Raw genomic sequence first — 22,694 nt, forward strand, 5'->3', positions numbered from 1 at the left:
TTGTCCTGACTCGGGCAATAAAACCCCTTTACTATGACTCCAATTTTTTCTTTTAATTCAAAGCCAGTTCTGTTTCCTCCTTGCTGTCATTGAAGTGACATCCAGCTCTTCACTGAAGGAAATCATTAGGAAGTGCTAACTGGTCACAGCTCAGCTGAGGTACATCTGATATCAGTCAGATGCACCATCCGATTCACTTTTCCTAACCCTGGCTTCTGTGATTCCAGGTTTTGGCTTCTTATGTATTTCACTTAAACACAACTGGAAATATTTTATTTTGATTTTATAAAGTTTTCCATGAGCATTGGAATAAGTGAAGCACAGTTGTGTCTGGATTTATGTGGTTGGTTGACTTTGCTGTCCAACTAAGCTCTGACGAGACTTTTCCCATGGGTGAGCAATACCTGCTTTGGTCCCTGTGAGTCTTTCTGGTGTTTATAAAGGGGGTCCTTACACTTCATCGGTTTCCACGGCCCGAGCATATATTGGATCTGTCTCTGGATTCACACCTGGCTTCACATCTTTAAGATTTCTTATTGTTGAGGTTGTCAGGACAGCTAACAGAAAGACAGGCATACAATAGCATGACCACATAAACGTCATTCCTTTAGGAAAGAAGACTAAAACTAACAAATTTTGTCAATCACATCAAGATGAGTTGAAGTATTTTTTTTTAAATGCTTAAAATCTGAGAAGAATGGGTTGAAGAAATGTTTTGGATATTTTATTATGGTTTATTTTGGTCTAATTCTACCTTTAGCAGCCTCAGACTAAACAGTCCTGAGGGACAGCCACTTAAAAAGATGGACTACCCAAAGTCCAACAAAATTATGTACAATTGTCTTGTGGGACTTTTTTTGATAACATGAAATGGCCTTCATCAATCAGACTCTAACTGTAAATTATCAGATAGCACTCCCTTGCAAACATTGCTAAAGGCTCATTTTTCTTTTTAATGTTGAAGTTAGTGGTATACCATATTCACTGCTGTACTGTTTTCACTGTCCTATGACTTAATCTCACAGTGGTCAGTGCCTTTCACTTGCATCAGTAGTCTGTGGTTTCATTCTCTCAACATCAAAGAGAAAGATCATCTTGGCTACATTACAAAAAGCAAGTTTTGAATTTTGCCAAAATAAACTGTGACAAACTCTTACAGTTTATAAAAGCTTTCTTTTAAGTTGAAGATGACTTAGGAAAGGGGAAAAATGGGTTGTGCCCTCACGTACGTTTTTATAGTGTACAAAAAAGGACCTAAGAAGAGTTGTTGGGTTTGGGACTCTTTTTTTTATTATTTTATCTCCAGCAAAATCAAGGAAGACCAGATTTGACATTCCTGACACAAGCATAAGAAATAATGTGCTTTCCTTCTTCTGCCTGCTCCTTCTCTTCCTTCACCTTCCAACCTTGCAGGTCTGTTTTACACACCTGAGAAAAACACGTGTACAAAGGATGCTTGACAAATTCTTGCCAATCCTTTTGGCCAATTGAAACCTGAAAAAGCTCACAGGACACTTTTTATTGGAGCCTTAATGAGTCCTCTGGAACAAAGCAAAGGAAACGGAATGGCAAAGCTTGGCAGTCTTGATACTCCAGTGTTAAGCAAACAATCAGGACAAAAATTTCTGACTGCCTTTATGCCATTTAAAGGAACCACAAGAAATCACAGAAACATTTTTCCCTTTATCAATTTAATGTAGCAGAAATCAGAGTTCTGATGACATTTCTTAAAAATGGGCAACTATAATAAACCGTCTGCAGTATAAGACATTCAGTTCTGATATGCAAAGCAGCAGCAGACTCTGGAGAAGCTTTTGAAACAGAAAAGTACTTCCCAGCATGTGGAAAGTGACAAATTATTCTGTCAATATTTTAATGGTATACTTTGCAATGAAAAGATCACCTTATGAAACGGGTGTATAGGCAAGTACAGAATGAGATAAGTTAAAGGCCACAAGCTTTAAAGACAGCCACTCACAAATAAAATACCCCAGGAATAAGGAAAAAAAGTACTTTTAGAGAAGTACAATGTTCATTGTTAAAAGCAAACTGAAAAATGAAAAAAAAATATATATTAAGACCTGAAATGAAAAATTAGGACAGCAATTACACAGCGAAGAAAGAGAAGAAGTTACTGTGCTGAATGTTTGCTAACTTTATTTCCTGAAAATTGCCTTTCCCCCCCAAAAAAGGGAATACAATACTACGTCTGTTGTGGTTGCTGTATCAGCATCCACCGGCAATGCCGACATCTGTGTTGAACACCTGGAGCCTGCAATAAGCAGTCATCCCCCGAATGCCGAGGCTGTTGTGACGACGCTCAGACTGGGTCGGACCCTACCTCTGAGCACATTCCCGGCCACTGGGGAGAAGCCACAGCAGCTCTGTGATGGATGCTTCTCCCCAGACCCCCCTGTCTCACCCCTGGCAGTGAAGAGCAGCCCTTCTCTTTCATGCAAGAGGCTCCCAGCTCCAACTGGGGCATGTGCCACCGCCCCGTCCTGATGCCCTGTGCTGGGCAGCTGGGCTGAGGAGGACTCTGGTGGTATAGGGGTGACGAAGGCCTGTGGTTCCCACTCTCACCAGGAGCCATTCCAACAACGGGGCATGATACATCTCATCCAGCCCCGAACGCAGGTTGAGCTGTTGCTCCGTCCTGACACAGGCCTCATCCTGGCTCGCGAGGCTGAGCAGAGACCCATCATAACAGCTCTGGACCTGCCCTCTGGTAGAGGACAGTGTGCCACTTCTGAGCTCCAATTTTCTTGCATTTGAGAAAAGAAAGCTCCCTAGAGAGGACAGTTAAGGCCCTGCTGCACAAGCATGTACAACTGAAAGCTCTAATGTTCCATGTGTCAAAATAAATGTTAAAAGTACCCGATTCCCAGATTCTGTGTTTCCTGTACAAGAACTGACACCGGCACAGACACTAGCCAGAAGGGAAGAAATAACTTCTGTGCTTCCTTCACATACAATATTTCAGATGGCTGGAAAGCAGCAACCACCTGAACACATGGTGTACAGAGAGGCAACCCTCCCATCTGAGACTACCGGTATCCTCATTCAGATATACTTTCCATAGACACTTCTTTCATTAAGAAAACTGTTTTCAGTGGGACCATTTATGTATCCAGCATGAGTAACTGTATTACAATCTGGCTCTTCATGGCATGTTCCAAACCAGCTCTTTCATTTTTTTCTAAAGAGGGCAGTGATTCAGCATTTACATAGTTTAAAATATGAGTTGTATTTTCAGGGACTCAGTGCACATGGATACTAATGTTTATGAATACTTTTTTGAGATATTAAAAGACATTGCTTCCTAATGTTCCATTTATCTGCATCACAGCCTCTCAAGCAATTACTTACAAATTAAAAAAAAGAGGATTTTTTTCCCCAGTTCCACTAATACTTTTTTAGCACCATAAGGACGTCAGTCCTTTTCATACTCAATTTACAGGAACTGATCCTTACAGAGATGAATCATCAGCAATGCCAAGTAATCTGAAATGATCAGGGACTTACGTTTTGTGACTGAAACTGAGAGGATGGCTACCTGGCAATGGAGTAGCAAAGAGAGAACAAGAGTTCCAAAATGTAACAAATTAATTGTCACTTACCCTGTTCAAGCAGTATTTGCTCTCTTTCCCGTAAAAGTGCTGGAGACATTTCATGTTCTGCTTGTCGACAATCTTGTTGAAGAACTCGTTGATGGTTCGCACGGAGACGGCACAGACAGCAGATCTGTTGGTTGGTTCGGAAGAGTCTGGTTTGCTTTGTGCAAAAACGCCATAGAGAATGTCATCGTTCAATCCAAGGCCCATTTCGTGGGCTAGAGCTGCACCTGGCTTGCTTACGTAGGCAGCTTGCAAAATGTTGAATACCTCCTTTCGGATGGACCTCTTCCTCCGCTTTTCGGTAAAAATACACTCAAGAGGCATTTCCATGTAAGAACGCATCTCTGAGTCTAAAGTGCAGAAGCGGATGATTCTAGTGTGAAAAGCCTGGGAGTCAAGAGATTCTCTCTGGACAGTCAGAAAATAGACAAAGTGATTATTTTCAAAGGCATGGACATACCTAATGGGATATGAGTCGCGGAACTCAGGGAGGATATCTATGTAAGACTGATCTGTGAGAAATTCAAAACCATCCTGTGTTTCTTTTAACCTTCTAACCGATATTGAATGCAGCACATGAGGAGGCTGAAACGTAGATGTCACAGTATTTCCAACAAAGAAGTTGACAAACCTGTCCTTTTCAGTCACCAAAACTTTGGTTCCTAAAGTGCTTACAACACAGTCAGGACAATTATCTGCTTCTCCATCCACCCGGGGTGAATACATGCAGTGCACCTCGCTTTCGATGTCAGCAGGGTTGTCAGGGTGAATGATGTGACGGTGGCAGATGCCTCCGGACACGCTACCACAGCTGATGAGCTGATCATCATAATAAGTTTCTAAGAGCAGTGCCATGTTGACATTATCCTTCCATACACTGTTAGATAAATTGGCTTTATCTTTGCAGTCTTCGCATGGGGCACAGTCAGGGTTCTCCAAAATGGGCCCAGTCTTGTACACAGAAATGTTCTGGAGAGTTTCATTTAGTACATAAATCTTGTTGACTGCTCCAATATAAACATGATGCTTGTATAAAACTACATTCTGAATCGGTGTTTCTGCGATGAAGTTAGGAAGATCATATTTTACACTCAAATTCATCTCTGATTTTTTAGCTGCTTCTTTGCATTGTCCATGGCTCCGTTGCAGCAAGGCAAACAGGAATATGATAAACCCAGAAGAAGATGCAGTAAAAGGCTTCATTGTCAGAGATTTAATCTGTCAAAATATATTTAAAGGAAAGAGTGGTTATATTTCATATACTAAAACACCAGTTTATCAGTCAACAGAAATCCGTTTCTAGGCTGCATGTATTAGCTGAACTATTTCAGTTTAAGAAGTGTCGTAATCTTGCTTAGGGTCATTAATAATCTTGTGCTAGATACTGCTACGATTACTATTGTTCATGGGTACCCATTTCACTGCTTTCAGAACAATTCACAGGGGCATTTTCTGATGATGAATTTTGCAAGACCCTTTGGTGTGTTGTACAGCAGCAGGAGAGAGATGACTACTTCCACATGGGCATTGAACCAGCTGACTGATACGGTTTAGAAGAAGATGGTGCAGGTAGCTGAAAGCAAACCTGCTCAGGCCACTCAGGACACAACTGCACATGAAGCACTTGTAGCGCTTCAGTGTGTGGATACAAGATATTTGTCAAGTTTCTCAAGGGGCTGAGCTGGTTCTTAGCACAGCTGCTCAAGAATGAGAAATAGGAAAGACATGAAATAATGTGAAGATTTGAGCTGGAAGTGGGCTTCTCTTTTATTCTGTTGACATTTTTGATTAACGAAGGAAAAGACTTTTCTCCACCAGACCAAAAGAAGAAACCCCTCTCTCTCTCCCTGCAGGTCCTCAAATCACTGTCTTTCATAAGGGCCAGGTCTGGAAAAAAGAATGTTTTTCTCATCCAGCTCCACTTCTTGGAATAGTCATTTTCCCTAGTGTTGACAAGGTTTTGTAATATATTGTTAAAATATTTTATGCATCATGTGGTGCCTGGCATGTGCAAGTTTTATTTTAGGCCCCGTACCACAGCAGTAAGTCACTCTGGTGAACTTTTACAAGATACAGGCATATCACTGTGTTGTAAACAAAGGGGTATCAAGTGACCTACAGCCATTAACTGATGAAATCAAAAAACCTAGCAGTTTTCTTTTTTTTACTTCTCCACACAATTGTTTGATGTGGCTTGAAAAACCAAAGGCAGATGACTAGTGTGATATTTCACCCCCTCGGAAGATCAATTAAATGAACTGTGGTTATGAGCGTTTCGGTGCAGTGTCCACGCTATGCCCTGTCACACCAGACATTTTCGGTTAACGCCATGACACAGTTGTTAAGCCAAATTTAGCTTCTTCATGGAGAAAGCAATCATGCATTCTAACAGCAATATGATCACATACTTTGGGAAAATACTTATAGTTCGGTTATAGTTAAGTGATTGTTGCTAATAGAGAAATGCTTATGACCACTGAAAGGATTTTATATAGACAACCTTGAAAATTACGAACTAATAATAGGAACCAGGAGCTCTGTATTGACTTCTTATTTCATTAAGACTTTAAGCAAAATGGAAAGATGACTACAGACCCGAACTGCTTCAGCTGTGTATAAATTCAGTGTTTTCATGATATTGGTTAAAACAATCCACCAATAATTCTCCTGCATTCCTTATGACATTTTATTTCAGCATCCACTGAACTCTTTCTGTGGCTTACCTCATTGATTACACAAAATGATAAGTTTTGGAAACAAAGTCTTGTTCTTCCTCCCTGTTATCTGATAAGAATCACAATCGAGAGCTGGGGATAACAATCAGAAACACGGGCTGTTTGCAAGTATTAGCTTGTAAGAACAAGTCACACTTCTGGTATTGAGAAATTAAGATCTTCCTTCAAATCAACAACATTTTCTGATATTCATTAGTGATAACAGAATCCTGGAAACAAATCAAACATAGATTTAAGTTTAAAAGAAAAAGAAAAGAAAAAAGAGCATAATTAGAAAATAGCCCCAGTACACAGAGTGCTGACTTCTATATTGTATAGGGCAGGAAGCCATTTTCTCATCCTCTGAAACTTCTTGCTATTACCGAATTTTTCCTGCTCTGTGCTGGGATGAAACCAAGAGCTTTCAAAGTTTGTGTGAAACACCCAGAAGTCACACCCAATCCAAGAACAACCGTGTTCACGTCCCTGCCTCGCCAGCGCCAAGCGAAGGTCCCCGCAATGGGAGGAGTGGGAGCCTGGTCTGACTGTCTGCCTTTCAGCTGGCACTTCCACCCAAGAAGCTGCTAAAACTGATACATTCCTGCAGATTCACTTCTGACGAGTCAACATGTTCTGACAAATACTAGATTAAGCAGAAAATTCCAAAAGTGCTCTATTTATGACACAACACAGAGGCAGGTATATTGTTCACTGCAACAAGTTTAAACCCACATAACAGAGGTGGCACTGCAGTGGAGAGAGAAAACAATAGGCAGGACAGTAGTTAGATGAGGATGATCGACCACCAATACAGGAAAACAGATGCAAGGTTACTGGACAGGCACCTACTTTGTTGCAGTATATTCTGTGCTATGTTTTTGTTTCCAAAGTATGCATGTTCCCAAATAGATTTCCCACCCAGTATGCCCCTCAGTCTTCAGTTTACAATCCTCCCCATTCTCCCAGTGTCTGAAAAAGAGGATCCCTAGCTGTTCAACAGTAAATACCAGCGTGCACTGCAGAGGGATTTAGAGCCATAAATACTGTCTGACTTATTCTTCCCCTCAAACCACATCTTGGGATGTGAGGCCAGTATCCTCGGATAGGCTACTCTGCCTACACGCAGTTGGTGAAACAGTGCTGGTTTGAATCTGTGCTCTAGAGACAGAAAATTCCTCCTTAGACTCCTTTAGCAAATGAGATCCGAAGCAAAGAGCTTAACAGCAAGAGCAAGGGTGGGATTCAGTGTAATGCAAAGGATGCCAGGAATAACAGGTACTGTAATTCACCGTTACAGGAAGGAAAACATGACCAATAAATGAAAATGAAGTCATCTTTGCTCTCATATCTGAGCTCCATCATTGTGTCTTCCTTTGTATGCTTTTGAGGTGTTTCAAGCATCCTCCCAGACAGAAATGTGCTGATTCGCATCTATGGACAGCTGTAGGGAAGATGGTTCCCCACAATGCACGTCTCCAGCACACTGTGTATCGTTCCTCAAGGTGCCTGAAATCAGAAGACACGTGCTCTACTGTGAGACATTTATAGCTTAGGGAGGACATAGGAGTTATGTCAAGAGCACAGCGTGCAACTTTTTTTTAGGCATTTGTTTTTTCACAGTCCTCACATCATATACCCTCCACTGTTCCTCAGCGGGACTCCCATGATGTTTGGTGCCTCTTTTTATCTGTGTTTGACCCAGGGTCTTTCTCTATTCCACTGCTGCAGCCTGCAGCACAGAGTTGCTTTTTTGTAACCTCCAGACCAGGTCATTGCAAACACACTTCACTTGAATGCGTCCTGAAGAAGCAGGAAAACTTTGGAGAATTAAAAATTCAGTCCCACCTCTCTTCAAAGGTCCAGTAAAGCCAGCTCTCCTTAGCACATACTCAAATGTAATTTCAGTTGAACTTAAGCACTTCAAGAATTTTGCTGAATTAGAACCAAAATACTTAGGCTATAGATACACTTTTTGAATACAGGTCAAAGAACTAGTTGCTGCCTATCAGTTACAAAAGGAAAACAAGTAATCCCTTTGTTTCTCTACTTGGTTTGAATGATGGATGCTGTTCATTCTTTTGTGACCTTCCCGTGACTTGTGTGTCAGTGTGTCTTTCATGTGTCCACAGAAGACTTGTAAGCTTTGGCCCGCGATAACTATCAGCAAGCAATAGCTGTGGATGGATTATTTCTTTTCTAAGAGATATTTTCAAAGCCTGTGTCATGATGTGTTCATTTTTCCATCCCTCAGCAGACACTAGCTTGTATAACTGATGAGAAAATGGATTCTGGTCAACCGTTGCAAGTGGCTAGTAATGATGTGTCATACTAATGTGCCTGGCAACCTCAAGTGCTATGGCTGATGCTTCCCATCAGGCTTGGTCTTGAGTGTTTGTGTACCATTAACGGCTACCCAATGGCAATCTTTTTCCTACAAGTTTCATTCTCCCTAATTATGGCCTGGGTGATAATTTGTAAACATTGAACATCATGTCTCTTCTTCACAGTTTGCCACCGTACTGACAAGTCAGGCCTGGCCTTATTGTGGAATAGTGTTCAAGCTGTCATACGCAAGGAAGCCAGAAAACACAGTCATGCTTGTTTTCCTAGCCCTTATTTCAATAATTCGGGTCCCATTTAACTCTGATCACAAAGCGCTCCATGGATCTTCACAAGCTAAGACAACATGCTGACATGAAAGCAAGCTTTTTGTAGGTTGGTTGGTGCATCTCATTTTTCCTTGCTGTATTACAGAAAAGGAAATGACAGGGTCCTGCGTATCCCACATAGAGCATGTTTGTATAAGAACACATTTAGTCTTCGACTAAGTCATTTCACGTTAGGTAACAGCAGAGCCTGTTAATTCATATTTCACAAACGCTATTGTCAGCAAATGGTAGCCTATTTCCTTCTTTAAGGAAATATTTGATAGCATAGTTTTATATTTTTTCCAGTGGGATAGTACATCTTGTTACTATCGGCTTTAACAGACTTGTGACAAATTTATATAGGATAACCCTGGTGATTACTGCTCCTGAAGAGTTCAGTTCGCTTTACTATCCTGGACCAAAATCTGTGCCAGCTCACGATCTGATTCCCTGTGGATCAGACGCCATGCCATGGAGACAGCAGCATCATTTAACAGGACAAGGCAACTGAGAGGGGGAGATGATAACAGCTCCATCCATCCAACTTTAATCCGTTGTTGCAAATCTGTCGCAGCACTGGCATCAGCTTCAACAGGCTAAGCTCACAGTAGATGGGTCTTCATCAGACTTTTCAACTAACCCATTCCATCTATAGACAAGATTGGTTATAAGTAAAACACTTACTGAGGTTAACCTATTCTCTATGTCCACAGATTAAAAATGTTCTTAAGTCAGAATTGCTAACCTGAATTAGCTACCTGGAGTTAAAATAACAGAGAGAACAAGGAAATTTGAGAGAGTAAGTCAGCAACAAACATACAAACAATCCCTGAGTTTAATTCAAATGGCTAATCTGAGTTAAAATCCATGTTCCCTTGTCTTCAGCACTATTTTAACTCTAGTTTAGGTTATTCATCCTGACTAGGATGGGAACATAACTCGCCTGCAGTGCGATACGTACACTAGTGCATAGAGTCACAGGACTTAGTAGCAGTGACTTAGGTCATAAATTCATTCATAACAGAGCTTGGAGGTTTCTATGGTACTCCCAAGAGTTGTGCGTGCATGCAGATGGCTGGTGGTGAAGAACTAGTGGGCAGGGCACACAATTGCTGGAGGATCTACCATTAACTAAATCCTCTACACATGCAGTGCAGTCGGGTGTGTCAGAAGAAATTGCTTTCATTAGCATGTTCAACTGATCTAAGCCTTTTCTTACAACATTCAAATACAAAAAAAGAATCTAAATTCTCCCTGCATAAAATATACTCTTTAATATACATGGTCCATTACTGGGTCCAATATACCATTGTAAATCACAGCAACTATCAATAGAAGCATTTTTGTTGTCTGCCAGGTTTATTTTTAACAGGCATTAAAACACAAGAACACTAATCTATCCTTTGCAGTGGAGAAAATGTTATTCTTAGACCGATTTAGCATTATTTTTTTGTAGGTGCCCTGCATTGCAATGAAGTGTAGAGTGTTTTCTTTGAAACTTGCTTCAGATCTTAACAGCCTAAAGCCAAGTCATGTCTTGGGTCTGTAGCACAACTGGATTTATTTAATCATTTTTTGTTGTGATGGGCTGCAACAGGACTACAGGTTCTTTCGGAACAAACTGCAGCAAACATTCACTGGTATATTACAAATGAGTGGAGCAGATCAAGAGCTGTACATTGCTCAAAAAGACTAATTTAAAAGGTCGTATACAGCATTTGTTGGGATTCAGGGAAATTTCTCATGTAAGGAAGTGGTGCTCATTCTAAGGCCTGAGGAATCAATTCCACAAAGAACAGGAACTAGAAAAGAAGTTCAAAATATACAAAGAATAATTGAAAAATGGGGAGGAAATACCCACAATAATGTAGGTCCTTCGTTGTTCGGTTATGCTTGTATTTCCAGATGGATTTGGATCTTTAAATACAGGAGGACAACTTTCCACATCTGGATATATAAGGATAGGAGGATTTTTAAAAAAATTATTATATTGCTTGGTGATAGCAGGAAAATAGAAAGTAAACTTCGAACAACACAACACTATTGATCCATCCCATTCATCTGAAATGCAAGTCAGCAATTGTGAAGCTTCAGTAAGAAAATACCTGTGATGCTATCGTGGCTCTTTACTGCTACACTGGCAGTAAAATAAATCCAGTTCTAGCACAGACTTAAGCTTGGCATCTACCGCAAATAATTCAGCCTGACAACTGATACGTGAACATCTTATTCAGTCCGAGTGTTCAGTCCAAGTAGAAAAGGAGCTCTGTGTGCGATTGAATAACGTTACGCTTGTTATTGTACATGTCATGACCAATAACACAGGGTAAGGTTGGTCTTCTGTTTCAGGTGAGAGAATATGGAAGTATTTGGGTTTCACTCCCAATTTTTCATGTGTTTGGACAGACTAATTCATCTCTTAATGTATTTTCACTGCATACGCAAAGCAAAGGCCTTTACTGACTCTAGCCAGTTGAGATAAATGCAGATGTGTGCCCTGGTTCACCAAGGAAGTCACACAAGCTCAGGTAAAGATGTAAGTCCTTTTTGGGGTGTATAAAAACACCTTACGTTAGGAGAAAGCAGTTTTCTTGTATTTCTAAGCTGATCCTGTTGATCAACTTTTTGCATGAGTCTGAGCATTTTGTGGTTGTCTGTACAGAACGGGGACAGTATAATTTCCTCGGAATGTAGTTCTTCCTTTCTTAAGAGCCAAGTTGGCAAACCTGGCTGCAAGCACAGTTTTAGCTCGATTCCCTTAACTACTCTCAGCACTTACTTAGATTTTCTACTCTATGCTTTATAACATCTGCCTACCTGAATTCTCATATTGAAATGCAGATCAGATTTTGGAAGACTTTCCTGTCTTGTAAAGCTAACAGCCTTCCACACTGTGATAATTAAAGGAATGGCACGGGTCGTAAAATGAAAAAGATTAAAAGGCAGATAGCCTTGAGTAACCAAGACAGCATACAGATTTGATCTAAATGTTCTAACAGCAATTATGAATTATCTTGATGCAGGGCATTTCCTGCAGTTTAATTGTCATTTGGTGCTAATGGTTCTTAGGAGTCCCTGAGACAATAACCCTTCATAGCCAAACATTAATTTCTTTAAGAGAAAAAAATAAAGTTCTGTACATCAATAGATAGTGATGATAAAGTATATTATATGAAAACTGTACCAAAGGATCTACATGCACACCAAATTATTTGGTTTCCTTTTGATGCCATAGTAAATATAATAAGTACAATAATAACAGCAACTAAAACCCAACAAGTCCCTGAATTCCTCCAAGGTGTGGTACAAATACCCAGGATACCAAGCAAAAGGAATTGTGCTGGCTCTGTTCTTTTCTCTGAAAGAGCTGGCAGGATGGTGTCAGGCAGCAGCTTTTCTGCTCCGTGGCCACACATAAAGCATGCCACTGGGTGCCATGACTTCACCCTTCTCAGTCAATGTGTCTCCCAGAGCCACAAGGCAAATTAGGGACAAAACTAGGGTCAAGGATTTCCAATAGGTTGCTGACGCCTTGCTTGATACATAGCTCGTCAAGCTGAGATGTCATGGTCAAACTTCATGCAGGGTCCCAGTGAGATCAGCACATCTGTAAGAGTGAGCTGATTCGGAGAGCTCGCCCACAGGCTGGAATGAGACTGTCAGCTCTCCTTTACTCAGCCTGCTGGGGATTGCCTTATGCAGGTACAGGAGAAACTAGGAAAAAGCTCTGCTTGTGGACCTGTGCCGGCACTGCAGAGGCCTTTAGGGTGCCTCCAAGCCCGCTCCTTCCATCTGGGAGCTTTTGTGAGGCTGCTGAACCAGTCTGGCCTGGCACAGCCTGTTGGGCTGATACTGTGATTTGTCCACACGTGTTATATTTAGTGCTGGAAAGTAGACTGCACTCCTTCATGCCCAAGCTGGCTCCGCAAGCAGTATAACCATGATCATGTAATGTTGTATCTGAGATAACTAGCCCTGCCAAACACGAACTGCCTCTATGCAAAACTAACTCAGTGATCTTTGCCCCATGAAAAAATGCGGTACAGACCCTCAGAATGGCTACAGAGAAAACTGAATTGGCTGTGTTTATAAACCACCTAGTGAAAGTAATGAAGTCTATATTTATGTCTCAGCTTAGCAGAACACATCCTTTATCTGGTACCAAAGTTAATAACCTGATGGTCTACTTAGCTTCATAGCAGCTTTTTGATAATCAAACAGGAGCAATGTCAAGGAGAGTGTTCATTTCCCATCTGTGTTTGGTTAGGAGGTTATGACCTTTTCTTTTTAATGCTGACCTCGCTTTTGTCACTGCAAGTTTATGTTATTGCAATGCACTTTAACTGATGCCCTACTTTCACTCAGTTTAGAAACTGAGTTAATGATGGCTCATTGGCATGACTGCTGCCTTGCTGTGAACCTGTGATTCATGATCTGCTTCCAAGGACTTTACACTCTTGGTGTTCATAAATCCCAAAATGGCCTGGGACCAGCCTATCTGACATCCCGGCTCTCACCAGAGGCAACGGTGTCACAGCTGCAATCAGTAGAGTGGCTGATCTGGAGCAGCCTCAGCTCCTGTTTTTTGGCAGATCTCCCTCAGCGAAGGTCTGTCAGCCACAGCTTTTATTCTGAAATATTGTGCTGACCTTCAGAAGATGCTGAAAAGCTCAATAGTTTGAAGAAGGTGTTCAGGGATGGCTGAGCGGTCTGAGTTTTTTTATGCTAATGAGGTCTTTTTTTTTTCCTGACCAGATTTTTCAGCTGCTTCATTTACTTTCTTTCAGCCTTTCCCCTCCCCTCATTTTGGGGAGATCTGCAGAGCTTAAATGGGCAACTGCTGCTGTCTGGGGTTCTTGTTTATACAGGATCTGGTACCAGGTTTTGGACTTGTTCAGATGCCAGAGTGTCTCCTTTGGAAATCTGGAGCCAGATTCAAGGAGTTTGTGAGATAAGCAAAGAGGCTCTTTCCAAACTTCAGAGTATTTACCTTTCTCATAGGGGTGACATGAGGATAAACTAGCTCATTCTTACAAAACACCTCCAAAATATAAAGGGCTTAGTGCTGGTGTTTACAACAGGCACAGAACAACAAGGCTGAGCTGTAGGATAGTGCCTGCCATAAAGGAGATGATTTAAAACCATGGTCTTCATCCCTGCACGAACAGGTTGGACAAAGGTCTAAACCTGGGACTAGGGCTTGGCTCTGCCCCTCTCTGCCACCTGCCCTCCCCTGGGTGCAGGCAGCCCCCGCCTGCGCCCTCCTGCCCTTCTGCCATGAGAGATCCAGCATCCCACCCCGATGGCTGCTCCTTGCTCTCCTCCTCGCGTCCTGGTGGGAAGACGCAGACAGTGGAAGGCGTGGGTGTGAATCCTCCTAGGCAAAGCAGCCCTCACGCTTCAGAGCCAAGCGGGCCAGGAGGAAGAGCAAGGATTTAGCATGGGACTGGAGGCTGCCTGTCAGCAGCAGGACCTGTCTCCGGTGCCCGGCTCCATCCTGTCTGGGGACTGCAAACGAGCTTAGCTGGGAGCTGTAACCCGGCCAGGACCGAGGGCCTCTTACGGCTCCACGTGATTTCTTCTCCTGCAGAGCTGAAGCTCAGGTGAGATCCAGGGAATATTCAGCACAAAGTGCAGGCACCAGTTAATCTAAGCGCCCAAGAGCTTTGTGGCCAGTGAGTGTTAGCTTTCTGGATCCCTTTCTTGGACTTATGCCCTGAACTCACTCTAAACCCCATCTTAGATGCCAAAGTAACCTCTTTGGATCTTACCCTTAATTTGAAGCTTGGTCTGCTTATCCAAAAGGAAAATAAAATGGCAGTGGTAAAATTGGAAATGTCAGTTAATATATGCTTTTAATTTAGGACTTCATACTACAACAATTGTTCCTGAGCATGAGGTTTTGTTAAGTAGTTGACAGCACTGAATTCAATACTTCAGGCATTGAGCAAAGGTCACTGTCATTTAACAAGAACATTTGTCTTTTACATCCCTGCTCCTACTTAAAATATTCAAATTATACTCTATTGCTTATTAGCACCATGTATGTAATTTTCAAATTAAAAAAATGGACTACTTGTGTGATTAATAGTTACTCACCTGAGCAATTTAAATTTGAACAAGATACAGCTGTTGGGGGTGATGATGGGAGAGATCTAAATTCTTACACATCTGGATTTTCAGACCTACGGTTTGTCAGAATCAGTTACATTCCTTTACTGTGAAGCCACCACCTTTTCCAAGACTTGACTCCACAGTCTTTATACAAACCATATTCTCATCGATTCCTGTGATAGTTGAGCTGACTAAGGACTAGAAAACGGGGTGCTTAAAACAGGCTGAAAGGCAGAAGTTCTGTTGACATGACAGAATCTCAATATTACCTCATTTAAAATGAGCAATAGATGATACAGGGTAAATACTGAGATATAGAAGGCATAATTTAACAGGGATGATAGGTGCAGAAGAGTAAATCTTTAAAAATCTTATATATTGTTAATGAAGATAATCATTACTCTTTAAAGAAAGACTGAATTAACCTACATTGCATTTCCAAGTAACTAGCTAATGGACGGGGGCATTATCTTTTCATATGTCTTTGAAATCCCTATAAACCATGCCTAGTCAAATATTTGACTGATGAGCTTTTACCCCTATTAATAGCATGCAATGGAGGTCTCGGTAAATAACCTACGTTCAGATTTGGCTTTTCCAGAAGGGAAAGGGGTACTTTCTTATCCTTTGGCCACCTCTTAGTGCTCCTTGCTGCTTCCTGAAAGGCTTTTTGTACTGTGAAAACAATTCACTAGTTGTTACCTTACTTTTGTGCCCTGCAGGGATTTCAGGCGCGTACTCTCCGCAGATAAGCAGGAAGCCCTCCCGCTGCAGTCAGGGGAACTTTGGAAGCCATGTGTGCTTATCTGCAGGCAGAGGTTGGCCCAGCCTGTGTTTAGTTTACGAGAGAAATGTGGTATTATTTGCATAAAAGGAGTTCTTTCAAAGCATGTTATATGAAAACCTCTCAATTTGAAAACAAACAAAAAAAACACGCAGCAATTTTCAGGAAGCAGCAAAGATGTCTCTGAGCTCTCCCCAAGCTGATTGTATCATGGCAGCTTACATCTGAAGAAGAACAAACACATACTTATTTTTGTAAATGTGTTTTCAGAAGGAAAGAAAACTCCAGAGAACTGGCAAACGGTCTTCCTGATTGATAATGACCATGCGTGGTGTTTTCCCTTTTTAGCCCTGCAGAAAAAAACATGGGATTCAGTTCTGCAATTAGAAGGTCATTAATGATTTCTGTGATTTCATGCACCCTGTGCTGACTTCACCTACATCCTGGCAGGCTCTCATCTCTCCCACCTTCTGTTAGGACGCTCTGCATTCAGAGCTCCTCCTCTCATGTAGCCTGCCACAGTTATCCAGGAAAGAAGATAACTGTTGTTGGTCAGGTCTTTCTGAATATAGCCAGGAGAGGGAGGGAATCATCCCCTTCTCACAAATGGACATGCCTTGCAATCCATCTCTTCTGTATACATACGGTCGGGATAGTAAGGACAAAAATCCAATGGAATTTGATACAAAGAAGAGTAACTGAATTCTATGGGATTTAATGGGAGATAAAAGCTAATGGGGTTTTAACATATTACAGTTCTGAAGCACAAACAGAACTGATAATAAATTTCATAGGATAGTTCAAAACCTTATAGTAAGGTTCCCATGTTGGGTAGATTCAATAGGATTTTCCCATTGTGGAAATCTGACTGGTGAGCCAAGGTGGAGAACTGGCAAGATCTGGAGAATGTCACAGGAGAGGACATCCCCATACAAGGAGCTATTTAATCCTCTGAGAAGGCAAAACGACACAGTGAAATGTTGCCACCGTGCCACATTCTCTGGCGACTCATATGTAAGGCCGGTGTTTGCAATACCAGGAAAAACCAGACATTTCGAAATTTCAGATTCTGACTACAATATACTTAAAAAACACTAAATGCTAGGAAATGGGGAAAACAAAGCAAACCAGAGAAATAAAGCCATAGTACAAGTGTGGGTCCTCTACTTGTTCTCAGCACTTCCATAGTTTCCACTGAAGGTCACAGAATTTACTTGTATCCAGACATCCCGAGTTTAACTAAAGGCACCTACATCCTGGCTGGGGCAAGATCCCCATTTACTATTTGGAAGTGCTGCAAATACAAACAAGGATAAAACTCATTATCATACAGCACTCCATCCTTGTACACGTACGGGAAGACAACAGCCAAGTGGATGCCAAAGTTTTCCTTCATCAGAAGGGTTAAACAACGGTTAAGACAAAGTTTTCAATCAGCTACTGTGGGCTAAATTGCATCCTCAAACACGCAGAACATTTTCCACCGATTTGAATGGATGGTAAACACATTTTTCAGGGTGAAATTTGAATTACATTCTCTGATGCAGAAGCTCTTAATCACATAGGGAGCTTCACATTGGCTCACTGCTTCACTGGAGTCCAATACTGTTTGCATTCTACCTACTTTTTAAAGCATTATTAATATTGCAATTGTATTTTTTTACTGCAGCGTTAGGCATTTCTGAGAATGATATCAAATACCAAGTATTAACAAGAAACATTTTTCCCCAGGAAAAATATTAGCCTCTAATCCAAAGAGCAAAAGCAATAAACCTAAAGAGTTTAAGCAAAGGTTTTGCAGGACAGTAATTTATAACATTTAAAATTACTACCCACTTTCTAGAAGTAGACAGGAAAACTGAATATAACTCCAGTAATTCATTTAACATTTTCAATGACATTAGGAAAGTGGAATTAATCAACTTTTGACATGAATTCAACTACCAACACCTTTCATTGTCTTCAGTGAAGCTGCCCCTCTCTGCTTTATCCTGCTTTCTCAGACCTAACCAATAGAATCTGGTAGTTTTGGGTGAGAAGACACATGTCATGAGGACACATGAAAATGATATAATAATACCTATAACCGATACGGGCATATATAATAACAGATAAAAGGATATATAATTCTCCTAACAGAAATCCTAATACAATTTTGGCTGTATAACACTCTTAGAGAGAAATCCAAGCCTCGGTTACCCCAGCATATATTGGAAGACAGATGAAGCTTGTGAAGTTATGTCAGTTTTACGGAGCAAAACATATTCTTTTCTAGTCAGGCATTTGGGACAACCCACAGATTTGGGAATTTTCTCAAAGGCTGGGGTTACTTGGAAACCTGCTGCCTTTATCCTGATAGGATCATCCATGGGGTGGGTGTGAGGGAGGAGAAGCAAACCCCAATGTCTTAATAAATATCTCTAATGGTCCTGAAATTTTGGTGATTTAGTTTGGACCAACTAATCAAAAAACTATTCTTATTCATGATAATGCTAAAGACAAAACAATAAAAAAAGTATGTCTCTAGGTACTCACATGGCACAATAGACCTCTCCCAAGCTTGAAACCATACTCACTAGAACAGTTTCAGTATGGAAAAAACAATGTAAATGAACGGTGAGGTTCAGCACCCAGGTCAAACAAACTGAAAAATAAACAAAAAAACCCAAAAGAAATAATATCTCCTAAAATAAGGGGGAAATAAGTAAGTTTGGAATTCTAACTGTAGCTGGTAATTGTTTTCATCTGCTCATTAGACATGCTCGGAAAGGATTTCTGTTTCCACAAAATTTAGACAAAAAGAAATAGTTCCTGCAGGAATTATCAATTTGTACAAACAAATTTCATGTGGAAAAAGATACCTCAATCTTCTATTAAAGTTGAAGGAGAGGAAATCCATTTTGCAAATACTGTGCAAACACACACAAAGGCAGAGCAAAACCCAGTGTCCATGAAGAGTCAGTGGCAAAACTCCCAGGGACAACCACGAGGCTACAGTCTTGCTCATGCTTCCTACCCGGCAAGTAGCACAACAAAAGGAGGTATAAAAAGCAAGTTGCTTAAGAGCCACATGTGTTGTAGGTCTGAGCCCCCGTGGTGGGTGACAGAGGGACTGGAATTCAGCTGAGGGCACTGTTCTGCCAGATGTGGGCAGGGGCAGCAGCTGGCACAGCTGGGGCTGGGAGGTGGACATCCCACACTGGGGCCATGTGGCTCTCAGCCCTAACAAACGCTCGGCGTAATCAGTCCATTAGTCCAGGTTTCTCCCAGTCCCAGACAGTTGTTTAAAATGAGCATCATTTGAAGCAAACCAGAAACCTTAACACTGTATTTAATAAATAACTATAACTTTACTGCCTAAATTCAGGGTGGTCCAGCCTTGTTACTGTTACAGGCAAAATGCCTTTTCAAGTTTCCTGACACCAACTCTCCCCTCTGAAGGGGGTTCAGCTATGGCATGTAGGGTGCAGAGGCAAGGTCACAAACCTAGGCACCCCAGATAGCAAGAGGCAGGAGTGCTATATATGCTTTATTTTCTGGTCACCTGCCCGTGTCTACACAGCTGAAAGCCCTTCAGGTACTGCACGCAATCCTCCTCCAGTTGGGCTCTCGCCTGGAGGCCACCTGTTGGGCTACTCTTAACTCTATAAAGAGAATCAGAAGATTTTATGGGCCTCTTCTCAGTCACAACCGAAGCTATGATTCCAACCATTTTATAAAATAAATTATACATTTGGCAAATTTCATATACTTATGCTGAAAGAACATCTGCCTGAAGCCAAAAACTTCCTGTGTGGGAAGTGAACAACTCACTATGTATAAAATTGTCAATAAAAGTTAATTACTTATTGCCTAAATCTAGCTGTCTTTATAACTGTGCCGCCTCAATTAACTGAGCCTGCTTGTAGAAGTGTAACTGAGAGGCCCCTATGCTTCATCAACTCCAGAGCCATGCTATTTTGAAAATAAAAGACCTGTATCCTGTCCAAAAAATAAACTCTGGAGGTGACTTGCCACGTTGCCATTTTGGATTACAAAAAAAAATACCCAGCCAACACACACGGGAAGGCTTAATTCCAGCAAACACACATATAAACAGGAAATCTCTCTCCAGTCAGAAGGTATTTTTCCTTCGTACAATGGGGTTCAAAGATGTGTCATCATATAGTTTAAAACAATTGCTAAGGAACCTTACCATTTCCAATAGCTTAGGAGTAGAGTCGGCTTCCACGGTGGAAAGCCTGTCCGAACTTGCATGGGAAGCACACAAACACTAACAAATCCATGCTGGCTTAGGCCAGCGCAGAATTTTTAATCAATAAGCATGTCAAGCTGGGGGATGGGGAGGGGAAGGAATCAATTTTCAGAAGGCAAATGGTAACAACTGTAGATTTAATCAAATTGCAGCTGCAATCCCTTACTATTCTCAATATTTTTGAAAGAAAGTAGCTCCATGGCAAAGAATGAATTTCAATAAATGTCATATATTTAGTTATATTGCTGATTTTTTAAATTTATCAAGCTAGGTCACTGATCCTTCGCAGAAATGATACCCATACATGTCAAAAAGATTCTGATACTGTTTATTTGGATAAACATCAAAATCAAAGAGCTACGGTAGAGGACAGCAACTTACATAGTAATTGTTATTTCTCTGTGACTACAGGAAAAAAGATATGCCAATGTGACCCTTCAAAGCTGCAATGTACAAACCAAAATGGATAGCTATCAAATACCATGGTGATGGCCGTGGTGTGAACACTTGAGCAAAATGAAAATCTTCTGAAAGCATTCAGCAATTTTCCTTTCGCATGCATTTACAACCAAATTTATCATGAATTCAAACAAGATCCCTTCCATTGCCTTCCATACAAAAGGACAACTGCATGTTCATTTTCTTGGGATAAGCAGAAGAGACTATCATGGAGCTGTAGGATGCACAAAACCCAGCATTTTGTTTAAGTATTTTGAGCTTATTAATCTCCTCGGCATTACAGAAACTCTTCCGGTTTTGATACCTGCTTGAAAAATGAAATGCTCCGAGCCATTTGCTTCCCTGGAGACTGGTGTGCTGGGGGGAGAGGCAGAGGAGAGGGATTTCAGGGCATCCACCGCCTCCCTGTTTGCACCACATGCACCCTGCGCCTGGGTTATGCACTCAGCCTCTCCTTAAAATATGAGGCTTATAAAACCCTTGAAATGTAAGGGTTGTAAAACCCTCAAATTCTTTGTCTCCATTTCTGTTTTCCACTCTGATATTCGGTGTACTCAATCGCAACTAATTCATGGAAGGTCCATCCGTGCCAAGGGGACTCAGTCACCATCCAGCCACATTAAGTGACTGAAAAAGACCACAGCACAACTAAGGAGTCTCAGAACAGATCAAAAAAAAAAAGGCAATCTACTTGGTAATGCTGTTTCCTTCAAAGGGGTTATATCCTAGACCAATCTGGTCTGATAACTTCACCTTTCCTTTATTTTTCTGATGTTTAAAATTGGCGGAAAAAAATACTTTATCTTCTTGTACAACATCATAGTTTTCCTGAAGGCAAATAGCTTGGCAATTTGCTAGATTTGTTAATGCTAGAGGAAACAAGTTAGCACACATACCATGTGTTTGAATGCCTTTGGAAATTAGATTGAAACACTGATTTGATTTCCTAAAAGGTATCTTAAACAAGGCAAGGTTAGAGATTTGGAGAGTAATGAGAATTTGTGTGACTTCAAACAGCTCTACATAAAACAGACCTGATATTCTAGGGGGAAAAAGGTCACCTAATTATTCGTTTCCTGAAGGCCCTGTCTATACTACATTTCCCCTGGGTAAGGAAACTGATTTAAAAATGGCTTCTGCTAACGTGCTCGCATCAGTTGCTATGTATGAAATACAGATTTGTTAAAACCATTGCCAAGAAAAACGCAACATTTTTACAAGGAGAGAACAGCAGAATCCTTCCTGGCTTGGCTGCGTGGGGAGGGACAAGCAAAGAGGTGCCATCCGTGGAGACCTCTGTGGAGCCGTGGTCCTGCCTCCTCGGTGACAGCGTGCTGCTCAGGGCCACGTGGCGTGACCATCGGTGGTGAGTTGCATGGGTTTAATTACCGGCTACAAACTTTGTGTGGGAGGCAAAGTCACAGGCTGTGGCCACGGCAGACAAGATGCACAGGTTGATGGCTCGGCTGAGGGTAACAGCCTAATGAAACGTGAAATTGTGTCACTGGCTCGAAGACCAGCCAGTGAGGCAGCAACGGGGAGGTGGGAAGCCCGGGCACAAGGGTTTCACTGGAACCAGCCACAAAGCTGTGGTTGCCACCCAAAATCTTAGGAAGGTTTGTTTGAAGTACCACACTGCAACCCGTTCCTTCTCTTTTGCACCGAACTCCCTTCTGGATTTCATGTTCGTGTAGTTTCAGAGCGCACTATTCAGCTACTCTACCGCTTTCTCGTTCGAGAAATGATGTGTGTTTCTGTCGTGCTGAGAGAGCCTAAGCAGGATTTCCCTTACACTAGATATTCCACAAAGACACACGGAGATACAGAAGCTCTCCTTGCTTTCTGCCTGAAGTGAATAAAGTCTAGGCACATCACCACCACAAAGCAATCGTGGTACAAAGCAGATCACCCAGAGGTCTGGGACTCCTACTGCTGCAGCTCAGGCTCTCTGGCTACCCCAGCGCAGCATGTTGCCGGCATCAGGTTCCCTTTGCAGCTGTGAAGGCCAGGCTGCTGCTCTTGCACTGCAGCCAGTTGTGCCAGCTACTCTCTCTGGAGTCCTGGAAGCCAGATTTGGGAGGCAGCAGGCTTTGAATTTCTCCT

At 41.6% G+C, this 22,694-nt stretch overlaps 1 protein-coding gene across 1 annotated transcript in view; it reads right to left on the reverse strand.

The window, feature by feature from the left end:
- MET (MET proto-oncogene, receptor tyrosine kinase) overlaps window positions 1-22,275 on the reverse strand; it is an 86,066-nt gene extending 63,791 nt beyond the window's left edge. The window contains exons 1-3 of the mRNA XM_009817862.2: window positions 22,223-22,275; window positions 20,073-20,127; window positions 3,621-4,835 (exon numbers count right to left, since the gene is read on the reverse strand). Of these exons, the coding sequence (XP_009816164.2) occupies window positions 3,621-4,835; window positions 20,073-20,127; window positions 22,223-22,275 (1,323 nt within the window). The remainder of the gene's footprint in view (window positions 1-3,620; window positions 4,836-20,072; window positions 20,128-22,222) is intronic.
- Window positions 22,276-22,694: the final 419 nt, after the last annotated feature.

Source organism: Gavia stellata, chromosome 4 (genome assembly GCF_030936135.1).
Source record: "Gavia stellata isolate bGavSte3 chromosome 4, bGavSte3.hap2, whole genome shotgun sequence".
Lineage (NCBI taxonomy): Eukaryota > Metazoa > Chordata > Aves > Gaviiformes > Gaviidae > Gavia > Gavia stellata.